Source organism: Dipodomys spectabilis, unplaced genomic scaffold, assembly GCF_019054845.1.
Source record: "Dipodomys spectabilis isolate Male_0828 unplaced genomic scaffold, ASM1905484v1 ptg000003l, whole genome shotgun sequence".
Lineage (NCBI taxonomy): Eukaryota > Metazoa > Chordata > Mammalia > Rodentia > Heteromyidae > Dipodomys > Dipodomys spectabilis.
The window spans coordinates 3,885,079-3,912,422 of NW_024870680.1; the positions used below are offsets into that span (position 1 = coordinate 3,885,079).

Sequence of the window (27,344 nt, forward strand, 5' to 3'; positions counted from 1 at the left end):
CCCACAAAACAAAGGGTGTACTAAACCAAGGTAAAAGTTATAGTAATTCTCCCAAGCCACAGTTAATTATTGGGCTACATTGCCAACAACAAAAAAAGTAACTTCAATTTTTCCTTAACTACATTACTTTTCCTCTGAATTGACACCTTCAAAGAATTTGGGAACTAAGCAAACTGTAAATCATACAGCCTAGTTAGGCTAATCACCAAGAAAAGTTATCCCATTTTACCTATTTCAATGGTAACTTTCAAATATTTAGAATTTCAACAACTTTGTCAAACAGGAAAAGCACCAGTCTTTTGTTATTGAAACTTGCCTTGTGAAGGTTAAAATGTGTTTGTGACTTTAACTAAGTATCATTGTTCCACAATACTATGAAATATGTAAAATTTATGTAATCACCTGATCTCAATTTTAAATAACAAAGAAAAGAAAAGTGAGAGAAGGAATGGATTAGGAGTGATGGGTGACAATGTTATCAGACACCTTGTATTCATATACTGTTTTGTAGAATGGGAACTTCCTTGTACAACTACTTAAAGATAATAAAAATTAAAAAATGTTAAAAAAAAAAAGAGTACCCAAAAAAAACAAATGACCAAAAGCTAATTTTTACTTTTTAGAAAACATACAGCAAAGATTCAACCCCAAAAGGTTATATGATCTTGATATTCAAAAACAAATCAAAACAAAAAAAACAGATTATATTAGATGCTGATATTAGGAAAATACTCAACTGGTTAATTTTGATTGAGAATAGAATTCCAACATTATAGAAAACAAGTAGTACACATTCAAAAATCATGGTCTTTTATTTTTCTAAGAATTCCAACATAATTACTAAAGAAGCATAAATTTTTATTTTAGTCAATAACCATAGAATGTGTCTCAGGTTCACCTCTCGTTCCTCAATTAATCTTAAGGGAAAGGAAGTGACTTGTATTTGTCTGCAAATACAATCATATCCAATTATCCACAGCTATTTAAATCAATTTCCTCTACAAATTCCTTTTTTGTGCATTCCTTAATCTATTTTTATGCTATTGCTATGGAAAATAAAATGGATTTATAATGGATAATAAAAATGTTAGTTAATAATAAGGCTTAATGGATAATAAATATGTTAGTTAATAATAGACTTAAGAGAACCATTTTCCCCTAAGGTACTAAACCTTTAATAGAAAACTCTTGAAGACTCCCTAGAAAGCATTAGAAAGTCACCCCATTCACTCATTCAGAAGTGAATAAAATGAATGTCTTAGCAACCCACTGTTCAGCCCTTGTTTGACTAAAAAATTAAATAATGGTTTATGTTAAAACTTGCTAGCCTGATTCTTTTCACCACTTCTCTCCATTTCAAATACAGTTGGCTTCTTTAAAAGCAAACTCAAATGTCTACTAAAAATAACTGAAACACTCATTTTTATTATTAATGTTGGTATTACTTTCATGAGTCAGGATCTCACTTATCTGCCGGTCTAACCTTGAACTACCACATAGCCTAGCCTTTAATTCAGAATTCTCCAGCCACAGCTTCTGTAAGGGCTGAGCTTACAGGGTGTTTGGTATCATACCCTGTATTGTTATTTAAATCCAATGGATTCATGCTTCCATTTACACAGCCATTCATTATTTTTCTAAGCCACAGACATATTCTATGTAAATAATAATTAAAATCAGTTAAAGAACTAAAAGGTCTATTTGCTTACCCATTCAAAGTACTTATGAAGAAAAACATAAAACCTAAATGTAGTCTTCAACCATGATTATGTTTAACCTGACAATTTCTTTAAAACTTCATTCTTACATAAAATCATGTTGTTAAAGTTATATTTGCTTCAAAGTTTTCCCATTTCAATGCAATATTAATTACAGATTAAATAATCAAGCCAAAAATGCCAAATAAGACTCCTTAAAACTCACTCTATTGCTTCCTACAGTTGCAAACACTAATGGATCGCCTTCTTTACTGTGCCAGTTAAACTGAACTCCAAACAATGGCTGGTTATGATCTTCCTATAAAACAATAAAAAAATAAGAAAATGTTAATGGATCTTAGAAACCAAAAGAAAATGATAGTAAACTAATTTTAAACAATCAGTTATTTTGTATATTATACTATACTGACTGTTTTTAGGCCTTGAACTCCCTGGTTTTAAACAGTAAAATTAAGGTTATCAACTAAAACAGTTTTCACATCTTAAAACATTGTGTATGATAAAGTTTTCTTACAAGCACGTATCAGGATAGATTGTCTATGAGAACACTTTAATTCTGCCTTGTAGCTATCTTCCTCCTTCCTTGTAGCTTGCTTGCTTGCTTCCCTCCTTCCCTTCCTCCTTCCTGTACTGGTACAAAGGGCTTTTACTTCAACATGTCAGTTTATGAATACAATGCATATTACTCCATCATTTTCCCCATTTCTCCCAACCCCACTCAGCTTAAATCCAACTATTTCCTTTTTTTCCCCCCACCTGTCATAGGACTTGAACTGAGAGCCTGGGCACCGTCTCAGCTTCTTTGCCTCAAACTAGTATTCTGCCACTTGAGCCACAGTTCCACTTTAGGTTTTTTTGTTTTGTTTTTTTTGGGTCCGGTCGTGGGGCCTGAACTCTGGGCCTGGGTGCTGTCCCTCAGCTCTTCAGCTCAAGGCTAACGCTCTACCACTTGAGCCACAGCGCCACTTCCGGCTTTTTTCTGTTTGCTTATGTGGTGCTGAGGAATTGAACCCAGGGTCTCAGGCATACAAAGCAAGCGCTCTACCACTGAGCCACCTTCCCAGCCCCGGTTTTTTTTTTTTTTCTGTTTATGTGGTACTAAGGAATCACCCGGGGCTTCATGCATGCTAAGCAAGCATTCTACCACTAAGCCACTTTCCAGCCCAGACCTAGCCATTTTCTTAAACTCAACCATCTTATTCTAAGTCACAATACACTGAATAATTTTGACAGATGCATTTCTTAGGCCATGAGGGCATAATTTGTGAAATAAGAAGCTAACAAATGGCTTTAAAGGTGAAATATAATTTCTTTGTCAGTAATTTTTCTTTTTTGATGGCACTGGATATTGAACCCAGGTCAGAGTACACACTGAGCAAATACTCTACCACTTGACCTGTGCCACCCTAGCCCTAGTTACCGACGTATTTTCTTTACATTCACTAAATTTAATTAGGCTTAAATTTTCAAGTGAAGTATATCCACTTCATCCATACCACTGCTTTCTATTAAGCCTATAAATATAATTTTAAAATAATCATGAGTAATCAATCTTTTAAGCAATCTTCAAATAATCTTGATGTTAAGTCATTCAAAAAAATACCCTCTTAAAAAAATGTTATAGGGCTGGGAAGGTGGCTCAGTGGTAGAGTGCTTGCCTTGCATGCATGAGGCCCTGGGTTCGATTCCTCAGCACCACATAAGCAAAAAGAAAAAAGCCGGAAGTGGCACACTGTGACTCAAGTGGTAGAGCGCTAGCCTTGAGCTGAAGAGCTGAGGGACAGCGCCCAGGCCCAGAGTTCAGGCCCCATGACTGGACCCAAAAAAAAAAAAATGTTATAGTGGACAATACCACTTGAACAAAAGGGTTTTAGAGGAGAATGGACCATTCCTTTGCAGATATTCAAGGAGGGAGAGCTAATGTAAGGACATTATGTAAGAAGACCACTTTTTTTTTTTTTTTGGCAATATTGACCCTCAGCCTTATGAATGTTTTTTTTTTTGGTCCGGTCGTGGGGCCTGAACTCTGGGCCTGGGCTCTGTCCCTCAGCTCTTCAGCTCAAGGCTAGCGCTCTATCACTTGAGCCACAGCACCACTTCCGGCTTTTTTCTTTTTGCTTATGTGGTGCTGAGGAATCGAACCCAGGGCCTTGAGCATGCAAGGCAAGCGCTCTACCACTGAGCCACCTTCTCAGCCCCTGAATGTTCATTTTAAAGGCATTGCTTTCCCTTCTAAAATTCAACAGCTTCCATTTCATCATTTAAAAAGATTAAAGCTTTAGACTTTTGAAATATTTAAATGGCAATTACTATTTCTCAGAATGGTACCCAAAATAGTAAATGATAACATGAAACTATTATGGATTCCTTTTCAATATGCTAAGATGAACTTCCCTCCTTTTTTTAGTATACAATTTAACATGTCAAACACACTTAATTTTTTTTTTTTTGTTTTGTTTTTTGTTTTTGTTTTTTTTTGGGTCCAGTCGTGGGGCCTGAACTCTGGGCCTGAGCACTGTCCCTCAGCTCTTCCCACTTGAGCCACAGCACCACTTCTGGCTTTTTTTCTTTTTGCTTATGTGGTACTGAGTAATCAAGTACAGGGCCTCAGGCATGCAAGGCAAGAGCTCTACCACTGAGCCACTTTCCCAGCCCCTTAATTTTTGTTATAGGCAGGAAAATGGCTTACAGCCACAACTTCTTTCGTTTTCCCAAGACTTTACCTACACATGTATTTACATATTCAGAAAAGGTAAGCCGGGCATCAGTGGCTCTCAGGAGGCTGAGATCTGAGGATCATGGTTCAAAGCCAGCCCAGGCAGGAAAGTCCATGAGACTCCTATCTCAATTAACCAGAAGTGTTGCTACAGCTCAAGTGGTGGAGCATTTGCCTTGAGCTGAAGAGCTGAGGGATAGCGGCCCAGGCCCAGAGTTCAAGCCTCATGACTGACCAAAAATAAAAATAAAAAAGTATAGACATATATGAGACAATGTAATACATACTTTTCCTGAGGAAAAAATAACTCCAAATTTTAAAAGGGCAAAGTAGACATATAAAAAAAGAAAACATCCCCAGGCGTCGGTGGCTCATGTCTGTAATCCTAGCTACTCAGGAGTCTGAGATCTGAGGATCTCGGTTCAAAGCCAGCCCGGAAACTCCATGAGACTCTTATCTCCAATAAACCACCAGAAAACCCGAAGTGGTGCTGTGGCTCAAGTGGTAGAGCGCTCACCTTGAGCTGAAGAGTGCAGGGACAGCGCCCAAGCCCAAAGTTCAAGCCCCATGACCAGAAAAACAAAACAAAACAAAACATCTACAATGCACATCAAATAGTCTTTTGTTGTAAATAAAAATGCTAAGGTTTTTTTTTTTTTGGTCCGGTCATGGGGCCTGAACTCTGGGCCTGGGCGCTGTCCCTCAGCTCTTCAGCTCAAGGCTAGCGCTCACCACTTGAGCCACAGCGCCACTTCCAGCTTTTTTCTTTTCACTTATATGGTGGTAAGGAATTGAACCCAGGGCCTCAGGCATGCAAGGCAAGCACTCTACCACTGAACCACCTTCCCAGCCCCAAGGTCGTAATTTAAATACCTCTAACCCTTGTTTTCCCCAACTATTAAACAGTTAAAAGTTTTAAAGTGCCATACTTTTTTATATAAGGAACAACCAGTTTTTTTAAAGACTGTACAAAGACATGTGTTTACAGTCAGCTTTTCTAATAACTGCCAAAAGTGGCTCATGTCAAGTTTTACCAGAATATAAAGAATAAACTAACATTCCCCAACTCTTGTATTTGAATCAATAAAATAAAACTAGCTTACTCTATTTTATACATTTAAATTAAAATGACAACAAAAACAAAACCTAAGCAACTAAACATGGGATAGGCTATGTTTTTTTTTTTTTTTTGTCAGTTCTGCAGCTTTAACTCAGGGCTTGGGTGCTGTCGCTGAGCCTCTTTGTTCTCAAGGCTAACACTCTATCACTTGAGCCACAGTGCCACTTCCAGTTTTTGAGTAGTTAGTTGAAGAACACAGTATTGTGGGGACTTTTCTTCACAGGCAGGCTTTGAACCACTATCCTCAGATCTCAGCTGCCTGAGTAGCTAAGATTACAGGCATGAGCCACCAGTGCTTGGCAAAACAATATGAATCTTAAATTATTTTTTAAAAAGTTCAAAACACTAAGTAAAATACTGTAAACCTGGGGCTGGGAAGGTGGCACAGTAGTAGAGCACTTGCCTTGCATGCATGAGGCCCTGGGTTCGATTCCTCAGCACCACAAAAGCAAAAAAAAAAAAAAAAAAGCTGGAAGTGGCACTGTGGCTCAAGTGGTAGAACGCTAGCCTTGAGCTGAAGAGCTGAGTGAGAGCACCCAGGCCCAGAGTTCAGGCCCCACGACTGGACCCCCCCCCCCCCAAAAAAAAAAAAAGAAAGAAAAACTGTAAACCCAAGAGAACCTCAGGATAAAGCATATCATCCCAGAGAAAGAATTATGAAACCCAGCACTGAGCCCACAGTTTCTTTCCTTACCTTGAGACTGTTCACACATTTGAAAGAATATTTGCATTTCTTCGACTTCCATTTTCCCTTTCCCCAACTTTTTCTTCCAGGTGCATTTGGTGTATTTGTAGGTGTATCAGGGCGTTCAGTGTTTGTACCACTTTCTATACTTACAGCATCATCCTGTAAGAGTAAATGAGGAAAAATATGTAACATGGTCTTTGCATAGTAAGACAGCTATTGCCAGCTACTCTAATGCACTGACCCATCATTTAGACTTCACCACTCTCCTCAGAAAGAATTATTAAATTAGAAAATGTTACTGAGAGAGTTGAATTGCTCTTCTGGTAAGCCCTGCAGGATTCAACTCCCAAACTGTGACTAATAAATCTGATTAATCCATACGTCATTTTGATTTGTTTACTGATGCTGAATTTGGGACACAAAGGTTGTAGAAAGGTGATCCCTTTGTTGGGCACCAGTGGCTCATGCCTGTGTAATCCTAGCTACTTAGGAGGCAGAGATCTGAAGATCTCGGTTCAAAGCCAGCCCGGGCAGGAAAGTCCTTGAGACTCCTATCTTCAATAAACCACCAGAAAACCAGAAGTGGCGCTTTGGCTCAAGTGGTAGAGCACCAGCCTTGAGCTGAAGAGCTGAGGGATAGCATGCAGGGCCCAAGTGATCACCTTTTTTTTTGTTGTGTGGGCCTTGGGCTTGAACTCTGGGCCTGCACTGTCCCTCAGCTCTTCAGCTCAAGGCGAGCGCTCTACCACTTGAGCTACAGCGCCACTTCCGGTTTTCTGGTGGTTTATTGGAGATAGGAGTCTCACGGTCTTTTCTGCCCGGCCTGGCTTTGAACCGCGATCCTCAGATCTCAGCCTCCTGAGTAGCTAGGATTACAGGCGTGAGCCACCAGCGCCCGGCTACCAAATCCTATTTAAAATGTAGTTTTGTGGGTTTTTTTTTGTCTGTCCTGGGGCTTAAACTCTGGGCCTGGGCGATATCACTCAGCTCTTCAGCTCAAGGCGTGCACTCTACCACTTGAGTTACGCCACTCCGGTTTTCTGGTGGTTTATTGGAGATAGGAGTCTCATGGTCTTTCCTGCCCAGGCTGGCTTTGAACAATCCTCAGATCTCAGCCTCCTGAGTAGCTAGGATTACAGGCGTGAGACACTAGCGCTTGGCTTTAAGATGTAGTTTTAAAAGTCTTGTTAAAATTAGTAGCCAGTGAGGAAATGTTCATCATCCCTGGTGGTGAAGGAAATGCAAATAAAGACAACCCTGAGATACCACCTTACCCCAGTCAGAATGTCCCACATCCACAAATCAGCCAACGACAAATGCTGGAGGGGATGTGGAGAAAGAGGAACCCTATTACACTGCTGGTGGGAATGTACACTTATACAACCACTTTGGAAAGCAGTCTGGAGGGTCCTTAGAAAGCTAAAGATTGACCTCCCTTACGACCCAGTCATACCACTTCTAGGCATCTACCCTGACCAACAGGAACCAATATACAAGGACACGTGCACCTCCATGTTTATTGCAGCACTGTTCACAATAGCTAGGATATGGAAACAACCCACATGCCCCACCACAGATGAATGGATCCAAAAATTGTGGTATCTATACACAATGGAATATTATGCAGCCATTAGAAATAACAAAATAATGGCATTTGCAGGGAAATGGATGGAAGGAATCATGTTGAGCGAGGTAAGCCAAGAGCAAAGAGGCAAAAGATACATGGTCTCCCTGATAAGTAGATGCTAAATCCAAAATGTTGGGTGATACGACAAAACTAACAAGACTTAAGAAACAAAGAACTCCCACTCATCTGGTCGAACCACTACTAAATATCCCCATGCTGCTGGTCACATGTATGGTGTATAACATGTGAACCCTGTTACATGTTATAGACTGTGATAGACAATTTGCTCCAGGAAAGTTAGAATGAACTTGTGACTTTAAATGAGCATCATTATTCCACAAGACTGTGAAATTTGGGAAATTATGTAATCACTTAATCACAATAAAAAAAAAAAGAACCTTGGGGAAGGTAGGGAGGGAAGGGATGGTAGGAGGGAAGGGATGGTAGGGGGAAAACAATGGAGGGGGTAACAATGTTCAAGAGGAAGTGTACTCATTACTTCACTCATGTATCTGTAACCCTCTGTATAGTATCTTTACAATAAAAAAAAAAATTGAAGTGTCAAAAGGTATATTAAAAACATTAATTCACTTTAAAACAGTATGATATAGAATTCTAGAGGGTTTTTACAAATGGCACCAAAATGAAATGAATTTTTTAAAAAACTACACTAACCTGGAACATATTTATTTTCTAGCATTAAAAAAAGAGGAATGAAGTAGACAGGTACAAAATAAATGAACAACTAACATTTGAACTGTAGCTTAATACAAACATACGGAAAAAGGAAGTGTAAGATTTTTTTACTTAGATTCCTATGTTGTGATCAGGTGTGGTGCAGTGAAAGACTAAGAATGGAAACTTGGAGGGCTAGGTAGGAAAATCTGTCTTAAAAGAAAAAAAAAAAAGAGGAAAAAAAGAAAGTGGCTGGGTGTCGGTGGCTCACACTTATAATTCTAGCTACTCAGGAGGCTGAGATCTGAGGATCATGGTTCAAAGCCAGCCCGAAACTCCGAGAGACTCTTATCTCCAAATCACTCAGAAAACCAGAAGTGGCCCTGTGGCTCAATTGGTAGAGCACTCACCTTGAGCTGAAGAGCTGAGGGATAGTGCCCAAGCCCAGAGTTCAAGCCCCATGACCAACAGGAAAAAAAAAAAAAGTGGAAGGGCAGCTTTGTCTCCTGTTTCTCCACAACTATCAGTTGTAATTACATAGTTAAAATCAGTATAGAAACCAGTCAACCAAGGAAAAACTATACACACCCTTCCAAGTAATCAAATCCTTTTTCACTATCTATATAAACCATCTTACAACTCTTTAAATATGCTTCTCTTTTGCTTGGTGGGAAAAAGATCTCCATCACTTATAATTCTCTGGATAAAATTTTAATGTTTGGATTTTTCTGATAAACCAGTTATAACATTTGCCTAGTTTCTTTACAAGAATAAAATAACATTTTTCACAGGGTTCTCTTACCTTTTCTGAAAAATTACGTTTCAATAGTAAACAAGTGAAAAAATAGGTATCAGCTTCTTTATATTCTAGCTAAACATTAGGTGCCAATCAAGACTGCCCAAAATATTGTCTGTAAGAGCACGCTGCCATTTTTGCCTGACCATTAAACTATCACCTTCAAAGGCAAATCAAGATAGAACCAAATAGAAATACAGTACCATCAAAATGCTTTCAATTTATCCTTAGAAGTTTGTTGAATGGCAGGTATGCTATACAGTACCCAGAATAATCTATTCAACAGACGTACTATCTTTACTTGCCCAACAAGGAAACAGATTGAAGGAGAGTAATTTGTCTCAATCTTCCCACACATTACTAAGGCAAAAGACAAACCTCCAGATTGAGCCCTATAATCTTTCTAACCACAACCATTAGTACTCTTTTAGAAGCTAATGACAGTCACACAAACTAAAAAAGTTTTGATTTAATATGCAAAAAGGTTATGCTCTTCAAATCTTTTAAGTTATAACTGCTTAGGCAACCTTTAACTCCAGCTCAAAAACAGATTCTTCCCTCACCAGTTTTTTGCCTTTTATCCTTATCTGCTCTCTCAAGAATAGAATCACTACATTGGTTGTTTTTCATTGTTCTTTGATTCTCTTCCCTAACCTATGTTAGATCTGGTATTCTTGGATTCAGAGGGTCTCTCAAATCAAGAAGGGGAAAAATGCAACTTAATTTCCAACACTTTCAAAGGATATTTAGTACGTTATTCTATTTTAATGCAAATAGGATGTTACTTTAATAGTGACTGTGACTAAAGAAAATCAGCAGTGTGGGCTTGTGCGTGTGTGAACCGAGTGTGGAAATCAGCGGGCCCTGGCCAGAGACACAGACTTGTCTCTCTGTCCCAGCTTTGCCGTGGTCAACTTAAAATAAAAAGTCCACTGTGGGGGAAAAAAAAAATCAGGTATTTTTACAGCATATTGAGTGAATATTCTTTATCCAAAATGCTTTGGGACCCTCAAGTGTTTCAAATTTGAGTTTTATTGTTTTTGTTCTTTGTTGGTTGTGGGGCTTGAACTCTGGGACTGGGTGCTGTCCCTCAGCTCTTTAGTTCAAGGGTAGCACTCTACCACTTGAGCCACAGCATCACTTCAGCTTTTTCTGCTTATGTGGTGCTAAGGAATCGAACTCAGGGCCCCATGCATGCAAGGTAAGCACTCTACCACTGAGCCACCTTCCCAGCCCTGTTTTTTTGTTTTGTTTTTGTTTTTTTTGCTATTCCTGGGGCTTGGACTCAAGGCCTGGGCGATGTCCCTAAGCTTCTTTTGCTCAAGCTAGCACAGCACAACTCCTGGCTTTTCTGTTTCTGTGGTACTGAGGAATAGAACCCAGGGCTCATGCATGCTAGGCAAGCAATCTACCACTAAGCCATATTCCCAGCCCTGTTGTTTTCTTTTTAAGTTGTAGAATTTAGTATGTACTTAGTTGAGCCTCCCTAGTTAAAAAGTGAAATTTGTAGGGGCTGGGAAGGTGACTCAGTGGTAGAGTGCTTGCCTTGTATGCATAAGGCCCTGGGTTCGATTCCTCAGCACCACATAAGCAAAAAGAAAAAAGCCAAAAGTGGCGCTGTGTCTCAAGTGGTAAAGCGCTATCCTTGAGCTGAAGAGCTGAGGGACAGCGCCCAGGCCCAGAGTTCAGGCCCCACGACTGGACTCAAAAAAAAAAAAAGTGAAATTTATAATGATCTAAAGTTATAAACATTTTGAATGACAACATGCACTCAATGCCACAGATCTTGAAAATCAACCTGTCACAAAATAATTCTCTGCTAGACATTGATCCTTATTGTGCTAACAAATAAATATATCTCATCTATTACTACTTCTAAACACTTTTATTGAATGAAGACTATCCAGAACCTCCTGTATGCTAGGCATGTACTCTATACCACCATCCTCAATTAAAAAAACATTTTCAAAACTAGTTTACAATTTTGTATTTTTTTAACTTTACACTCTATTTTGTATATTTAAAGATGTTATTCCCAAAGATTCCAAAGGACTCATTTTATGTCCAAGGCACACTCATCAAAAGTTTTGTGGGGGGGGGGGGGAGTGTGGGGGTGAATACCTTTAGGTGTTACAGAACACATTCTTCTTGAGGAAGTACAAAATGAGGAGGAGGAGGAGGAGGAGGAGGAGGAGGAGGAGGAGGAGGAGGAGGAGGAGGAGGAGGAGGAGGAGGAGGAGGAGGAGGAGGAGGAGGAGGAGGAGGAGGAGGAGGAGGAGGAGGAGGAGGAGGAGGAGGAGGAGGAGGAGGAGGAGGAGGAGGAGGAGGAGGAGGAGGAGGAGGAGGAGGAGGAGGAGGAGGAGGAGGAGGAGGAGGAGGAGGAGGAGGAGGAGGAGGAGGAGGAGGAGGAGGAGGAGGAGGAGGAGGAGGAGGAGGAGGAGGAGGAGGAGGAGGAGGAGGAGGAGGAGGAGGAGGAGGAGGAGGAGGAGGAGGAGGAGGAGGAGGAGGAGGAGGAGGAGGAGGAGGAGGAGGAGGAGGAGGAGGAGGAGGAGGAGGAGGAGGAGGAGGAGGAGGAGGAGGAGGAGGAGGAGGAGGAGGAGGAGGAGGAGGAGGAGGAGGAGGAGGAGGAGGAGGAGGAGGAGGAGGAGGAGGAGGAGGAGGAGGAGGAGGAGGAGGAGGAGGAGAGGAGGAGGAGGAGGAGGAGGAGGAGGAGGAGGAGGAGGAGGAGGAGGAGGAGGAGGAGGAGGAGGAGGAGGAGGAGGAGGAGGAGGAGGAGGAGGAGGAGGAGGAGGAGGAGGAGGAGGAGGAGGAGGAGGAGGAGGAGGAGGAGGAGGAGGAGGAGGAGGAGGAGGAGGAGGAGGAGGAGGAGGAGGAGGAGGAGGAGGAGGAGGAGGAGGAGGAGGAGGAGGAGGAGGAGGAGGAGGAGGAGGAGGAGGAGGAGGAGGAGGAGGAGGAGGAGGAGGAGGAGGAGGAGGAGGAGGAGGAGGAGGAGGAGGAGGAGGAGGAGGAGGAGGAGGAGGAGGAGGAGGAGGAGGAGGAGGAGGAGGAGGAGGAGGAGGAGGAGGAGGAGGAGGAGGAGGAGGAGGAGGAGGAGGAGGAGGAGGAGGAGGAGGGGGGGAGGAGGAGGAGGAGGGGGGGAGGAGGAGGGGGGGGAGGGGAGGGGGGGGGAGGAGGAGGAGGAGGGGGGGAGGAGGAGGGGGGGGGGAGGGGAGGGGGGGGGGAGGGGAGGGGGGGGGAGGAGGAGGAGGAGGAGGAGGAGGAGGAGGAGGAGGAGGAGGAGGAGGAGGAGGAGGAGGAGGAGGAGGAGGAGGAGGAGGAGGAGGAGCAGCAGCAGCAGCAGCAGCAACAGCAGCAGCAGCAGCAGCAGCTGTAGCAGCAGAGAAACAGCAAGAGCATGAAGAAGAAGCAGCAGCAGCAACAGCAGCTTGCACTTTATTTTGTCCCCTGAAAATACTCCTCATTATAAAATAAATGGGCATTTTCATTCTATTTTGGCTGTTCATTAAGTATGTGGAAGGGAAGTCGGGTGCCAGTGGCTCATGCTTGTTATCTTAGCTATTCAAGAGGCTGAATCCGAGGATTACGGTTTGAAGACAAGTCAAGGCAGAAAAATCTGAGGCTCTTCTCCAATTAACTACCAGAAAGCCAAAAGTGGAGCTGTAGCTCAAGTAGTAGGACGCTGGCCTTGATCGAAAAGCTAAAGGATAGAAGCCTGGGCGGGCCTTGAGTTCAAGCCCCAGTACTGGCTTAAATAAAATGAAGGGCAAGAAATGTAACTCTACACTAGGTGTGGAGTTCGCACTGTAATTAACATTTGGTACAGTAATTTGGTCCAGGAACATTTCTATAGTAATTCTGCGGGTAGATATTCTTTGTGCAATTACCTCACTTAAGCCTAACAATCCATTAACACTGTCCATACTACTTACTGACGTGTCTTTTTTTTTTTTTACTCAAAGGAGAAAACATCCCCTCTCCAAGTCAGAATCGATCTTCGAAGTTCTGCTCCTACCAGAAAGGGAAGATGCTCAGAACACGCCAGTCAGGATCATGCCTAAAACCTCCCCTTTAACAAAGTCACCGAAACCTCGAAGTCGAAGATCGAGACTTTCCGTCACGAGGAGTCCATGGGGATCGAAAGGTGACACAGCCCCTGAACGCCTCCAAAAGTCCCTAACAGTACCTCTCTCACCAACTTTACCTGGAGAAAAACATCCCTAACGTGAGCATGCCTTTTAAACCACTAGATCAGACCTCCAACCTCCCCCCCGCCCCGACCCCCAAAGGCCCGAGCACCCATCCCCACCGCATGCAGACAGGACCGCGGGGCCCTCTGCGACCCCGGCAGCCACTTAATCCACTCCTCCTCCAAGTTCCAGCTCCCCGCAGCCCAGCGCGGAGCCCCGCCGCGGGAGCCCCGCCGGGAGAGCCCCGCCGGGCTCGCGCGCCGCCCGCCCGCGTTTCCCGCACGGGTGACACCTCGCCTCCCCCACGGCGCCCGCCGCCCGCCCCCGTGCCTAGTTTTAAAAGAACTCCAAACTTTCTCCTCTGGGGCCCCGAGACCAGTTGGAACGATTCTCACATTCTCGTCTCCAGAGAGGTCGGGATTGCTGTTCTCGTCGCTGCTCAGCTTCTGCTTCTTGGCCGCTGGCATGTCTGTTCCCGCCGGCGCTGTCGACACTTCCCTCTCGGACATATTCCTCCGCCTCCCTCCAGGTTCCTGCCGCCTCGGGCGGGGCCTCCGCCACACCGCCGTCAAGCAAGCCCGGCCGGAGCCTGCCGCAAAGCTACCGCTGCCGCCGCCAGCTCCGCCGCCCCCCCCCACTGTCGCAAATCGCGCCCAGCCGCCGGGGCGGCCGTGCGTGCGACCCCGCCACACTGCTGAAAAAGCGGCGCGCGCGCGCGCGCGCCCTACTGCGCGGCTTCCTGGCTTCCCTCTCCCGACGCCCGTCCCGCGGCGTTTCCCGCCGCCCTCCCGGCGGTTCGGACGCAGGGGTAGGGTCCGCGGAACGGAGAGGGCAGTATTTTCGTATGGCACCCTCTTCCCCACCACCGCCTCAAAAAAGACGAGGCGGAACTCAAAGGGGAGCTCCCTCACCCCTTCTTCCTTCCAAAGACGTTTCGGCCGCAATTGGCTCAATCCTTCGCTCTCCGACCCGCTGCGAGGGAGCGAAAGTCTGTGGAATGGCCTAGACCACTGCCTGCCCAGGGGAGGGGGACACGCGCTGGAAGCCGCCTCCTGCCCTAGCCCTCCGGGCCAGCCGTCCTTAACGGTCAGCTTGAAAGACAACTTAGTCCAGTTACTCACGGAGCCGTTCGCCACCTCGTTTTCTCTAGAAGACAGAAAATCCCCGACTCCGGACGGCTGGCCATCCGCCACCCCCCGTCCGGCGAATGGGAGCGCTCTGCCGGGAGCTGCGCCTGCGCCGAGCGTGCTCTCGCGCTGGGTTCTCGGGAGTCGCCTCCTCCGGCCCCTCCTCTCCGCGGATTCTAGCTCGCCGTTCCAGGTAGTCTCGTGCCGGGTTCCGACGGGCTCCGAGCCCGTGGGTCAATCCTGGGATGCGCGGAGAATTCTTGCCGGATGTTTTATCTCGCGAAGCTTTATTGCAATGAATGGTTACTCTCACCCTGTTGGCTGGTGCCGATGTGAATTAAGGTTTACGTAGAAATAACTTTAAAAAAAATGGCATGTTTTCGGGACCAATGATGTACAGCCGCGGTGCTCGTTTTAATTGTGAAAAGGTTTTTGAGGCCTTGGAAAATTTCCAAGGCCTATACATCATTGGTGAGCTCCAACTGTGTGTAAGACGATGGGCGATATGTGCAATAGATACAATAAATTTTTAGGAAAAGGCAACGAAATTGTAATACTTGACATCCCCCACCTCTCATCCCCCAAAATGTGTCTTACTACGATCTGGACTGTTCAAATACACGTGTGTGTCTTCTGTGTCTGTGTGTGTGCTGGGACTTGAACGCAGGCCCCGGGCACTGTTCCTGAGCTTTTTTTGCTCAAGGTTGGTGCTCTACTACTTGAACCACAGCTCAACTTCAGCGTTTGGGTGGTAAATTGGAGTTTCAGGGATTTTTTGGCCAGGCTGACTTCGATCCCTGGGATCTTGCCTCCCAAGTAGCTAGGATTGCAGGCATGAGCAGCTGGTCCCCTGCTATGTGGCAAATACACTTGTGAGTCTTGTGGGTATAAGGGATGAGTTAATAAGCCCTGTAACAACAAAAACAAAAAGCAATAAGCCCTGTAACAGTGAAGAGCAGGGAAAGGAAAATGATAGCCCAACACCCCTTTTAGGATATATACTTGTGACTACTTCTCTTTCTGTCCCTCAGTGGCCTCATCAGTGGAATGAGGAGGCAAGGAGACCTGACACTTTTTTGTTTGTTTGTTTGTTTTATTATTTAAGTGGTTGTACAAAGAAGTTCCCATTCTACAAAACAGTATATGAATACAGGGTGTCCGGCAACATTGTCACCCATCACTCCTAACCCATCCCTTCTCTCACTTTTTTTTAAAATTGAGATTAGGTAATTACGTAAATTTCACTTATTTCACAGTACTGTGGAATAGTGATACTTAAAGTCACAAACACATTTTAACTTTCACAAGGCACATTGTCATTATCATGGTCTAATACAGTTTGTGAATTCTATGAGCTTTGACAATACAAATTATTTTTTCCACAACAAGTGATGTTTATATTTCTTTCCTTATGCTTACTGTAGGCTGTTCCTTGAGTACTCACTTAATAGCATTACATATTTTCTTTTAGATTTCATTTCCTTTTCCCCAAAGATTACCTGACCCCAAAGATTACCTGTGACGAGTGTTGTATCCATAACATACCAAGATTTTCATTATCTGCAGATTACCAAGGCATTCTTTCAGAGATAAGGAGATAACTTTTTTAAAAGGTAGTTGTTCAAAAGAGTGAACTCTTGATTGAAAATAAAGAAGATAATAAAATGAAGAAGGATTTTATAATGAAAACAAACAAGTTAATCTGTTAATGTAGTTGTTGAACAGTTCTAGAGTTCCAGGCAATACTATCCACTATCAGTTGATGCAAGAGAAATGAGACAGGTATAGGTGGAATCTACTACCAAGAACGTTAGATGTGCTTTAATATGAAATTTCCATGGTCTGAAACACTTGTAGGGAAGGAGTTTATGAAATAAAGCTTTACAAGGAAAGGATAATCAACAAAAAAACATTTCAAATTCAAAGTAGGGCAAGCAGAAACCAGTGAGAGCGTGGGGGTCAACATTTAGTCATAAAATTAGAACAAACATTGAATAAAAGACATATGAGAAGAAAATGCCTTTCTGTATTCATGCTTTCAGTAACAAAGCAAAAATATTATTAGGATTTTATTAAGACTTAGATTATTGATTTTTTCTTATGAATCAGGACGAATAGTGTAAATTCATATTCATTATTACTGCTATTTAAACTTATTCTGGGAAGTGGTGCTGTGGCTCAAGCAGTAGAGCGCTTGCCTTGAGCTGAAGAGCGCAGGGACAGCGCCCAAACCCAGAGTTCAAGCCCCACGACCGACCAAAAAAAAAAATAAAAATGTAAACTTATTCTGATGCTTGTTAAAATGGCATAGAGATTTCATTTAAGACTGTTTTGATATCAAAAGTATTGAAACAGATTTTTGTCAACACTGAATAGTTGGGGAAAAAAAGTGGCTATTCGTAGTCAAAGAGTAGAATTGAGAGAGATCCATAGTTGGAAAATTAAAAAAGAGTAGATATCACAAGGAGGGGGATTCTTGCTAAACAGACCTAACAGGATCCTTGCTGAAAGTAGGCCAAGTGATCAGCTACCAAAGGTTAAGAGGTTCTTTCTAAACTGACTTAGCAGAATTCTTGCTACACCTGAATTAGGCAAGCTGAAATCAGGGCCCAAAGACCCCTAAGAAGAGGGCTTAGAGACTCTTGACTGAAGTTTCATCAAGGAAAGAATCTTCACTAATTAAAATATTTTTTTAATTACAGGTATTGTACTTAGAATATGACTTTTCTGTTATTCATTTAATTTGTAAATAGTTTATTATTAATTTAGTTTTACTAATTTATAGTCTTCAGCCAGGTACTGAGGCTCATGCCTGTAATCCTACCAATTTTAGGAGGCTAAGATCTGAGGTCCCAGCTCAAAGCCAGTCCCATGCAGGAAAATCTGTGAGTCTTTTATCTCCAGTTAGCCAGCAAAAAGATGGAAGTGGATAACTGGGTACTGGTGGCTCACGCCTGTAATTCTAGCTACTCAGGAGGCTGTGATCTGATCACAGTTCAAAACCAGCCTGGGCAGGAAAGTCCATGAGACTCTAATCTCCAATTAACTACCAGAAAACTGAAAGCTGTAGTGTGACTCAAGTGGTAGAGTGCTCACCTTGAGCTGAAGAGGCTCAGGGACAGAACACAGGCCTAGAGTTAAAGCCCCATGACAGACCAAAAAAAAAGCTGCAAATGTAGCTGTGGCTCAAGTGATAGTGAGCCAGCTTTGAGCTGTGACTGTGTCTAGGTCCTGAGTTTAACCCCCACAACTGGCGTGCTCGCACGCACGCGCACACACACACACACACATCCTGTTTCTCAACACTGAATTTGACAATGAGGATTTCAGTAACCATCACAGTTGGAAAAGTATTACTACATATATTTTACAAATGAGCAAACAAACTTCGTTAGGGTAATTTGTTTATACAGAGATATTCAGTTCTTTGAGTAGTAGCACTAGAGATTATGGAAAGCAAAAGTCCGTTTGCTTCATTATAAAGGGCAAGGCCTCTCTGGATTCACATAATTGTACTAACAAAAATTTGGTAATTAGGGGCTGGGAAGGTGGCTCAGTGATGGAGTGCCTGGCTTGCATGCATGAGGCCCTGGGTTCGATTCCTCAGCACCACATAAGCAAAAAGAAAAAAAGCCGGAAGTGGTGCTGTGGCTCAAGTGGTAGAGCGCTAGCCTTGAGCTGAAGAGCTGAGGGACAGCGCCCAGGCCCAGAGTTCAGACCCCACAACTGGACCCCCCCCAAAATATATATATTTTTTATATATGTGTATATATATATATATATGTGTATATATATATATATATACACATATATATATATATATATTTACTGAGGACCCACTACAATCCATGCATTGTTTCAGGTGCTAGGAAACTCAGTAACAGAACCCAAACAGGCATACAGCTTATTGTCTAGTTAGAGAAACAAACAACCAAATAGATAGAGAATTACAACTACAATAAGTGGTATGAAAACAAGTAAATGGGAAGGCTGCTGCCAGTCCATATGGTATCTTTATGCTATTTTTTAAAAGTCTCTCCCATAGGCAGAAACAGCCCAGAGTAGCCATAACTTGGCAAACCTGTGTTTTTTTTGATGAGTTAGAAAAAGATGCCCTCGGCTAGGCATCTAGCAGGTGGCTCACACCTGTAGCCCTAATTACTCAGGAGGCTGAGATCTGAGGATCATAGTTCAAAGCCAGACTGAGCAGGAAAGGCCATGAGACTCTTATCGCCAATAAAGTACTAGAAAACCGGAAATGGCGCTGTGGCTCAAGCAGTAGAGCAGTGGCCTTGAGCTGAAGAGCACAAGGACAGTGCCCAAGCCCAGAGTTCAAGCCCCACAACCGACCAAAAAAAAAGAAAAAGAAAAAGATGCCCTCTTGCAAGTTGATACAGCTTTGCTTCACATGCAAGGCTGGGTAGGTGGAATGTACACTTGCTTCAGCCCCACCCATCACCTCAGTGGGGGGGAACTTTGCTTAGATAAACAGCTTACACAAGCACACATAATAAAAGTCCATGGACATATATAGTAAAGTGAGAGAAAGGTTTCCATAGAAACAGAAGAACAAATGAAACTACTACAAAAAGGATGAGAGTTAACCAGATGAAGGAGCAGAAGGAAAAACATTCCAGAGAGTGGCAAAATCATGTGCAAAAGGCCCTGGGGCAGACTGGTACTATTATTGGTAAAATGAACAGTCAATTCTTGTGAAGGACTGAAAAAGTGACAGGAATGGTAACAGATAAGGGTAAGAAATGAGGTAAGAAGTCGGATCTTGTGAAGTTTGCTATGTTAAAGTGTATCTCCTGAAGCCAGGTGCCAGTAGCTAACATTTATAATCCTAGCAACTCAGGAGGCTGAGATGGAAGAATCATGGTTGAAAGACAACCTGGGAAGACAAATCTATGAGATTTCTGTCTTTAGTTAACCTGCAAAAAGCCAAAAGTGGAGATGTGGTTCAAGTGGTAGAGCATTAGCTGTTAGCAAAGCAACTCAGCAAGAGTTCTAGGCACCTCAGTTCAAGCTCTCTACTGGGACCAATGAATAAAAGCAAGGCTGGCTGGGCACTGGTAGCTCACACCTGTAATCCTAGCTACTTAGGAGGCTGAGATCTGAGGATCACAGTTCAAAGCCAGCACAGGAAGGAAAGTCTGTGAGACTCTTATCTCCAGTAAACCACCAGAAAACCAGAAGTGGTGCTGTGGCTCAAGTGGTAGAGTGCTCACCCTGAGCTGAAGAGCTGAGGGACAGCGCCCAAGCCCAGAGACTGACCAAAAAAAAAAAAAGGAAGGCTGTATAATGGATTCTATCCTATACAGAGGATTCCTCCATACCAAACTGATCAGTTACCCTTGGTTTAACATTTTCCTTGTGCCCAGTACTATGCAAAGTATTTTTCTTGCAGAATGTCATTTCCTCTTCTCAATCGGTCTGTGAAGCTGGTAGTGAATAATCCACCTTTTAGGGATAAGGGAACTGTATCTCAGAGAGGTAAAGGGGCTAGATAAAAGGGGTTAGAATTCAACCCCAGATCTGGTTGGTCCACGTGCTGGTTCTTTTAAACATGAACACTAGAGAAAAGCATTTTTATAAATAAAACAAGTGCTAAAAATTCTACTGAGTAAAGAGAAATATTTTAACACAAAATTCGGTACTATGACAAGATAGGATGGAAAGTAATTGCTTTTTAACTAGGTGGAAATATGAGGTGGTTTCTGGAAGAGGTGGAAATTAGCTTGGAGAATAAATTTTTTGCTCAGGTTCCACTAATAGAATCTAGGAGATGGAGGCAATCTAGTTGCTGCAAATGCTTTATTCAAACACTAGAAGAGTGCATTGTTGTGGATAAAGTAAGTGGTAGACAAAGAGGAGTTTCCACTTCGCAGGTGAGAGGGTGAAACTGGATGCAGAGAGATGAGCTTTAAAGCTATTCCAGTACTACAGAGCCAAAATAAGATGGTGCCCTGGAAAATGGAAAGCAAGACATTAATCTCCAAGGTTATTTGAGAAATAACACCAACCAACAGCAACCAGTAACTCATGGAACAGGAGGGAGATGGGTGTAGCATGGTTCAGGATTATACTTTGGCTGAGTTCTGGATGAGGAGAATAGAAGTAAGTGGAATTTCTGACTTTAGTGTTGAAAAGATAGAAACAATGTGATTTTACTTCTTTTTTATTTTGTCCAAGACCAAGACTCAAATTCAGTATCTGACAATTGCTTTTGCTCCTTGGCTGGAGCTCTAGGACCTGAGCCACACCTCCAACTGTGATTTTACTTCTTAAATAGACTTAAATAGCAAAAGCAAATGACAATGGTCTCACTAATTTAAGAACACTTTAGCTCCAACAGTGGAGATAATTTGAATGGTTTATTCTTTCAAAGAAGTTTTCATAAACATTAGGTGAAATAATATGTATGGCAGAGCTTAAAACACTTTTTATTACAGAAGAAATTGTTGCAAAATTAATTATAATTTGTGAAACAAACGTTTTCTCATTCATAATTACCAGTCTTGATTTTAGGACTGGTAAGATTTTTTTTTTTTTTGGGTCCGGTCGTGGGGACTGAACTCTGGGTCTGGGTACTGTCCCTCAGCTCTTCAGTTCAAGGCTAGTGCTCTACCACTTGAGCCACAGCACCACTTCCGGCTTTTTTCTTTTTGCTTATGTGGTGCTGAGGAATCGAACCCAGGGCCTCAGGCATGCCCAGCAAGCGCTCTACCACTGAGCCAACTTCCCAGCCCCAGGACTGGTAAGATTTTATCCACAATTTCCCCCTCATACAATAAAGAGGAAAAAGATGATGCAAATATATATACATATACATATATATACATGTATATGTGTATATATATGTGACATCTTCGAGATTTTCAATGTCTTTTTTTTTTTTTTTTCCCAGTTCTAGGGCTTGAACTCAGGGCCTGGGCACTGTCCCTGAGCTTCTTTTGCTCAAGGCTAGCACTCTACCACTTGAGCCACTGTGCTACTTCCAGCTTTTTCTGTTATGTGGTACTGAGGAATGGAACCCAGAGCTTCATGCATGCTAGGCAAGCACTCTACCTACCACTAAGCCACATTCCCAGCCCCTTCAATGTCTTTTTCTGTGTTGCTTTGTGCCAGTTCTCAGGAATGAACTCAGGGTGCTGTCCCTGATTTTGCTTGCTAAAGGCTGGAGCTCTACCACTTGATCCATAGCTTCACTTTTGGTTTTCTTTTGATGCTTCAGAGTTAACGGTCTCTGAGACTTTACTGCCAAGCTAGCTTCAAACCTTCAAACTGTGATCCTCTGATCTCACTTAGCCTCTTGAGTGTAAGGTCCGCTCCTGGATGGCCAGCAGACTCCACCCTGCTCGCAGCAAAGTCTCCAACTGGGACACCTGGAAGAGGTCACATCTGCATCCACTGAGGTCACATCTGAATTTGATGTGGCCACACCTTTCTCTGCCTGTACCTTAGATAAGGCCTAGCCCAGGCCCAGATCTCTCTCTCTGTTCTTTTCTAGCTCTCCCTGCTCTCTCTGCTCTTGGCTCTCTCTCTGCTCTCTCTCTCTTCTCTTTTCTAGCTCTCTCTCTGCTCTTTTCTAGCTCTCTCTCTGCTCTTTTCTAGTTCTCAGCTTTTTCCTTCTCTTCTCTTTCCCAGCTCCCTTCTCTTTTCTAGCTCTCTCTCTGCTCTTTTCTAGCTCTTTTCTCTCTCTTTCCTCACTCTTTCCCAGCTCTCTCTCTCTTTCCCAGCCACGTGGAGTGCCAACCTTGCCTGGTCCCAGCAGGTCTACTGAATAAACCTACCCCTTACCTGACTACCACATGCGTGGTGCTGTTCTTACTCGGCTACCTCTTTTTATTTTTTATTTTATTTTATTTTATTTTTTTTTGTCGGTCGTGGGGCTTGAACTCTGGGCCTGGGCGCTGTCCCTCAGCTCTTCAGCTCAAGGCAAGCGCTCTACCACTTGAGCTACAGCACCACTTCCAGTTTTCTGGTGGTTTATTGGAGATAGGAGTCTCACGGTCTCTCCTGCCTGGGCTGGCTTTGAACCTTGATCCTCAGATCTCAGCCTCCTGAGTAGCTAAGATTACAGGCGTGAGCCACCAGCGCCTGGCCTCGGCTACCTCTTTTTGAAAACCTAACATTGAGTAGCTAGGATTACAGGCAGGAGCCCCTGAGCTCAGTGTGTGTCTGTGCCTGTGCCTGTGTCTGTGTCTGTATCTGTGTCTGTGTTTTTCATGTAAATAAGGGTGCTGGTGGCTTGCACCTGTAATCCTAGCTACTCAGGAGGCTGAGATCTGATCATCGTGGTTCAAAGCCAGCCCGGGCAAGAAAGTCCTTGAGACTCTTAACCTTCTATTAACCACTATAAAACCAGAAGTAGCACTGTGGCTCAAGTGGTAGAGCGCTAGCCTTGAACTGAAGAGCTCAGGGACGGCCCAGGCCCAGAGTTCAAGCCCCACGACCAACCCAGGGAGAGTAGGGGGAATTTGGTATAGCTACATTTATTCTCAAACTAATTCTTTAATTTTTGTTTGTTTGTTTTGTTTTGTGGGTTTTTTTGGTTGGTCGTGGAGCTTGAACTCTGGGTCTGAGTGCTGTCCCTGTGCTCTTCAGCTCAAGGAAAGCGCTCTACCTCTTGAGCCACAGTGCCACGTCTGGCTTTTTCTGCTTATGTGGTGCTAAGGAATCAAACCCAGGGCCTCATGCATGCAAAGCAAACACTCTACCATTGAGCCACCTTCCCAGCCCCTCGTTTTACTGTTGTAGCTTCTTTTTCTTTTCTTTTCCTTTTCCTTTTTCCTTTCTACTTTTTATTTCTTTTTCTTTATTTCCTTTTCTCTTCCTTTTCTTGGAGTTCCTGCTTCCCTTCCCTCTCTTTTCTTTCTTCTCTTTCATTTTGACTTCTCCTTCTTTCCTTCCTCTCTTTTTCCCCCCATTTTTATTTTTCTTGCAGTGCTGGGGATTAATCCTAGGATAACCAGAGCATTTAGCAGTGAGGTAGAGACTGTCACTGAGCTACATCTCCTTTCTGCCTCCTCCCCCTCTGCTTCTTTGAATTAAAAAAGAAGTTATTTTGATTTAAAAACAATTTAAATCATTTATTTTAAACAGTCCAAATATCATTTATTGTCTGAAAGAATGCCCCTGAGCCTAATTTTTATTTTAAGCATTAAGTACATTGTTGTTTAAAGGCAGTCTTGTTTGGTGCTTGGTACATATTGTGTGTTTAATTCTCTGAAGACTACACTTACTACCACATAATAAGTGTCATTATTTTAGAATTTAGAATATTACAGACAAGTGCATGATTCTGAAATAAGTCTTTAGGAATTAAAGCCAGGTAAACAGGAGGTTTGCTGTTGTATTTTAATGTTTGTCATCTTTACCTTGTGTCAAAGTTTATTAAATTGCTCTAAGAAGTTCACTATTAGTTAAAATCTGTTAATTAATCTAACAAGTTCACCACTAAATGATGTCAGTTCCCAAATACTTCTGAGACCTACTGTTTAACTTAGAACTTTGAAGTTAGGCCATTAGAAGTGCAAAACTGTTTTCAATTTCTTTGTGAAAATTTGGTTTTCCTTGTTCCCAATGTCCATATTGGCTTATTATTATATGATGTGTCAGGAGATTTAGTCTGGTGGATTAGATAGAGCTGTTTGTGTTGGAGTTAAGTATTTGTGTTGAAAAGGTAATTGCATAGATTAAATTACACAGACTTTGCAAAACAACAGGAGGCATTCAAAGGGGGGAAAAAACCCTCCCTATAACAAGTTGCATTTGGATTCATTGACTTTCAGAATAATCAACCATCAGTACAAACAACCAAAGCAAGAAAAGAAGTGACCTTAGATAGTTCATGCAAAAAAGTCACTTGAAAATATGTGTATAGTTAATAATATGCCTGAGAGAGAACTTTGTATAGGGTTAAAACAGAAGAAAGTTTCAAATGAAGATGTGGTAAATAAAAATGCATATGCTTTCAACAGAGGGTAGGGAGCTAAACTAGAAATTGTACATTTTAAATTTATTTTAAATTTATTCCAATATATTTTCTCTTTCTTTTTTTTTTTTTGGGGGGGGGGGTGGGGGTCCGGTCGTGGGGCCTGAACTCTGGGCCTGGGCGCTGTCCCTCAGCTCTTCAGCTCAAGGTTAGCACTCTACCATTTGAGCCACAGTGCCACTTCCAACTTTTTTCTTTTTGCTTATGTGGTGCTGAGGAATCGAACCCAGGGCCTCGGGCATGCAAGGCAAGCGCTCTACCACTGAGACACCTTCCCAGCCCCTCCAACATACATTTCTACTTTGCGTCTTTCACTTGAGGGAACAAAGGTGACTTCTGGTTCTTAGAACAAAGATGACATGCTAGAGCTAGCTCAAGCAGTCAGAAGGTGCAGTGACAAATAGCTGAGTAGAAATTTGATGAGCCAGTGTAAATGAATCAGAAACAAATGCAAAAGAAAATTTAAATGCTTAGTAAAATGCTGAGGGACAAGATAACAATCCTCATACTTAGTATACTACATTTCACTATTTGGAGTGTTTACTAAATGAAATCATGGCTATCCACATTCAGAGGATGAATGGTGAAGAAAATTTCCAGTAACTTCCTTTTCCTTCCCACGTTTTCTAAATCTTATGCCCAGGGGTAAAGATAGGTATTAGAGTTCTCTAGAGAAAACAACTAATTGGCTGGGACTGTGATAGAGGGGGTGCGATTAATTGGAATAATGTGTAAACATGGAGATATAACAATCCTCTCCTTCTTCCATGAAATACAAGCTAATAAAAAATGTTTTTTTCTGCCGAGCGCTGGTGGCCCACGCCTGTAATCCTAGCTACTCAGGAGGCTGAGATCTGAGGATATCGGTTCAAAGCCAACCTGGGCAAGAAAGACCATGAGGCTCCTATCTCCAATAAACCACTAGAAAACTGGAAGTGGCGCTGTGGCTCAAGTGGTAGAGCGCTTGCCTTGAGCTGAAGAGCTGAGGGACAGTGCCCAGGCCCAGAGTTCAAGCCCCATGACCAAAAAAAAAAAAAAGTTTTTTCTGGAAGAAAAAAGAAAGAAAAATTACTAATAGGACCCATATATTTATAGAGAGATTTTCTTTAAGACATTGGCTTCATATATATTTCCAAACTATAAGTTAACTAAGAGTTCTGCAAGCTGGGCAGTGGCACACACTGGCAATCAAAGCTCTTGGGAAACTGGAAAGACTGAGTTCAAGGCCAGCCTGGGCCACAAGGGAAGGGCAGTTATGTATGTATGTATGTATATATGTATGTTCTATGTATGCATGTACTTATATGTGTATACAATAAATAAATGCTTTGTACTAAAGTGAAAAAAAAAGACATTGGCTTAGGCAATTGTAAAAGTTCAAATTCTGCAGTTTTAGCTTGAAGGCTGAGTATTCTCACTTCCCTCCTTATGTGTTTGTGTGCATGCATGCATGAACTAGTTTTAGGGTTTGAATTTAGGGACTTTAGCTCAACTTGCTTGTGGGCTTGGAATTCTACCATTTAAGCCATACCTTCAACCTGATTCTCATAGAGTTTTCTGCCTGGGTGGCTTCAAACTATGATCTCAACTTCCTGAGTAACTATAATTACAGGCATATTTCTATACCCCATCCTGAGTGTCCTTTTGCTTATGAGGTCAGTCTTACTCTATTAGAATTATGATTGAACGATATAGAAATCTGATTGGAAAACAGACAGGGCCTGTTTTATTCAGTGTTCCTTAATTTAAATGTTAATCTGATTCAGATACACTCCCAGAAATATCTAGAATAATGTTTGACCAGATAGCTCAGCATTGTGACCCAGTCTTGTAGATTCATAACATTAGCTATCACAGATACCTAAGTCATTGACATTAGCTGTTTGTTTAATATGATACTTAAGAATACTAAAACAAGCCAGCTGAAAGGGAAAAATACAGTTCACCGACGAACTGCTAGAGCTACAAAGACCACTGAGACTCTCTATGGAATTTTGTCTGAAGGGATATTATATTAGCAGTTGGAACAGATAGCTTATGGATGTGGAGATTGTCCTGAGAATTCTTGGACAGCTAACATCTCTGGTGTTAATCCAAGCTAATCACTCTCCAGCATTGTGACAGCACAAAACCATCCTACAGTTTTCCAAACTCCCTGGGGAAGCATTCTTCATTAAGAATAGCCTTTGACACTCTTTTAAATGGGGGAAACATTTAGTCTTAGATCTGTATATATGTAAAATATTATTCCCTTGTTTCCTGATTTAGCAGTGTAATTATTTGTACCAGACTATTTTTCTTTTTTTAATAAGTTTTTTATTGTGAAAATACTGTACAGAGGGGTTACAATCACATGAGCAAGGTAATGAGTACATTTCTTTTATTTTTTTTTTTATTTATTTTTGGGTCCAGTCATGGGGCCTGAACTCTGGGCCTGGGCACTGTCCCTCAGCTCTTCAGCTCAAGGCTAGCGCTCTACCACTTGAGCAACAGCGCCAATTCCAGCTTTTTTCTTTTTGCTTATGGGGTGCTGAGGAATCAAACCCGAGCCTCAAGTGTGCAAGGCAAGTACTCTACCACTGAGCCACCTTCCCAGCCCAATGAGTACATTTCTTACCAAGTATTTTTGCCTCCTCCTTTGTTTTTCCCCTACCATCCCTTCCCTCCCACCTCTACAACTATATTCTCCC

The 27,344-nt window shown here is 42.6% G+C and overlaps 1 protein-coding gene across 1 annotated transcript in view; it reads right to left on the reverse strand.

Annotated features, from left to right (window-relative positions):
- Positions 1-14,581, reverse strand: part of Eed (embryonic ectoderm development) — a 46,159-nt gene extending 31,578 nt beyond the window's left edge. The window contains exons 1-3 of the mRNA XM_042689187.1: positions 13,923-14,581; positions 6,249-6,401; positions 1,924-2,016 (exon numbers count right to left, since the gene is read on the reverse strand). Coding sequence (XP_042545121.1) covers positions 1,924-2,016; positions 6,249-6,401; positions 13,923-14,036 — 360 coding nt within the window. The 5' untranslated portion in view covers positions 14,037-14,581. The remainder of the gene's footprint in view (positions 1-1,923; positions 2,017-6,248; positions 6,402-13,922) is intronic.
- Positions 14,582-27,344: the final 12,763 nt, after the last annotated feature.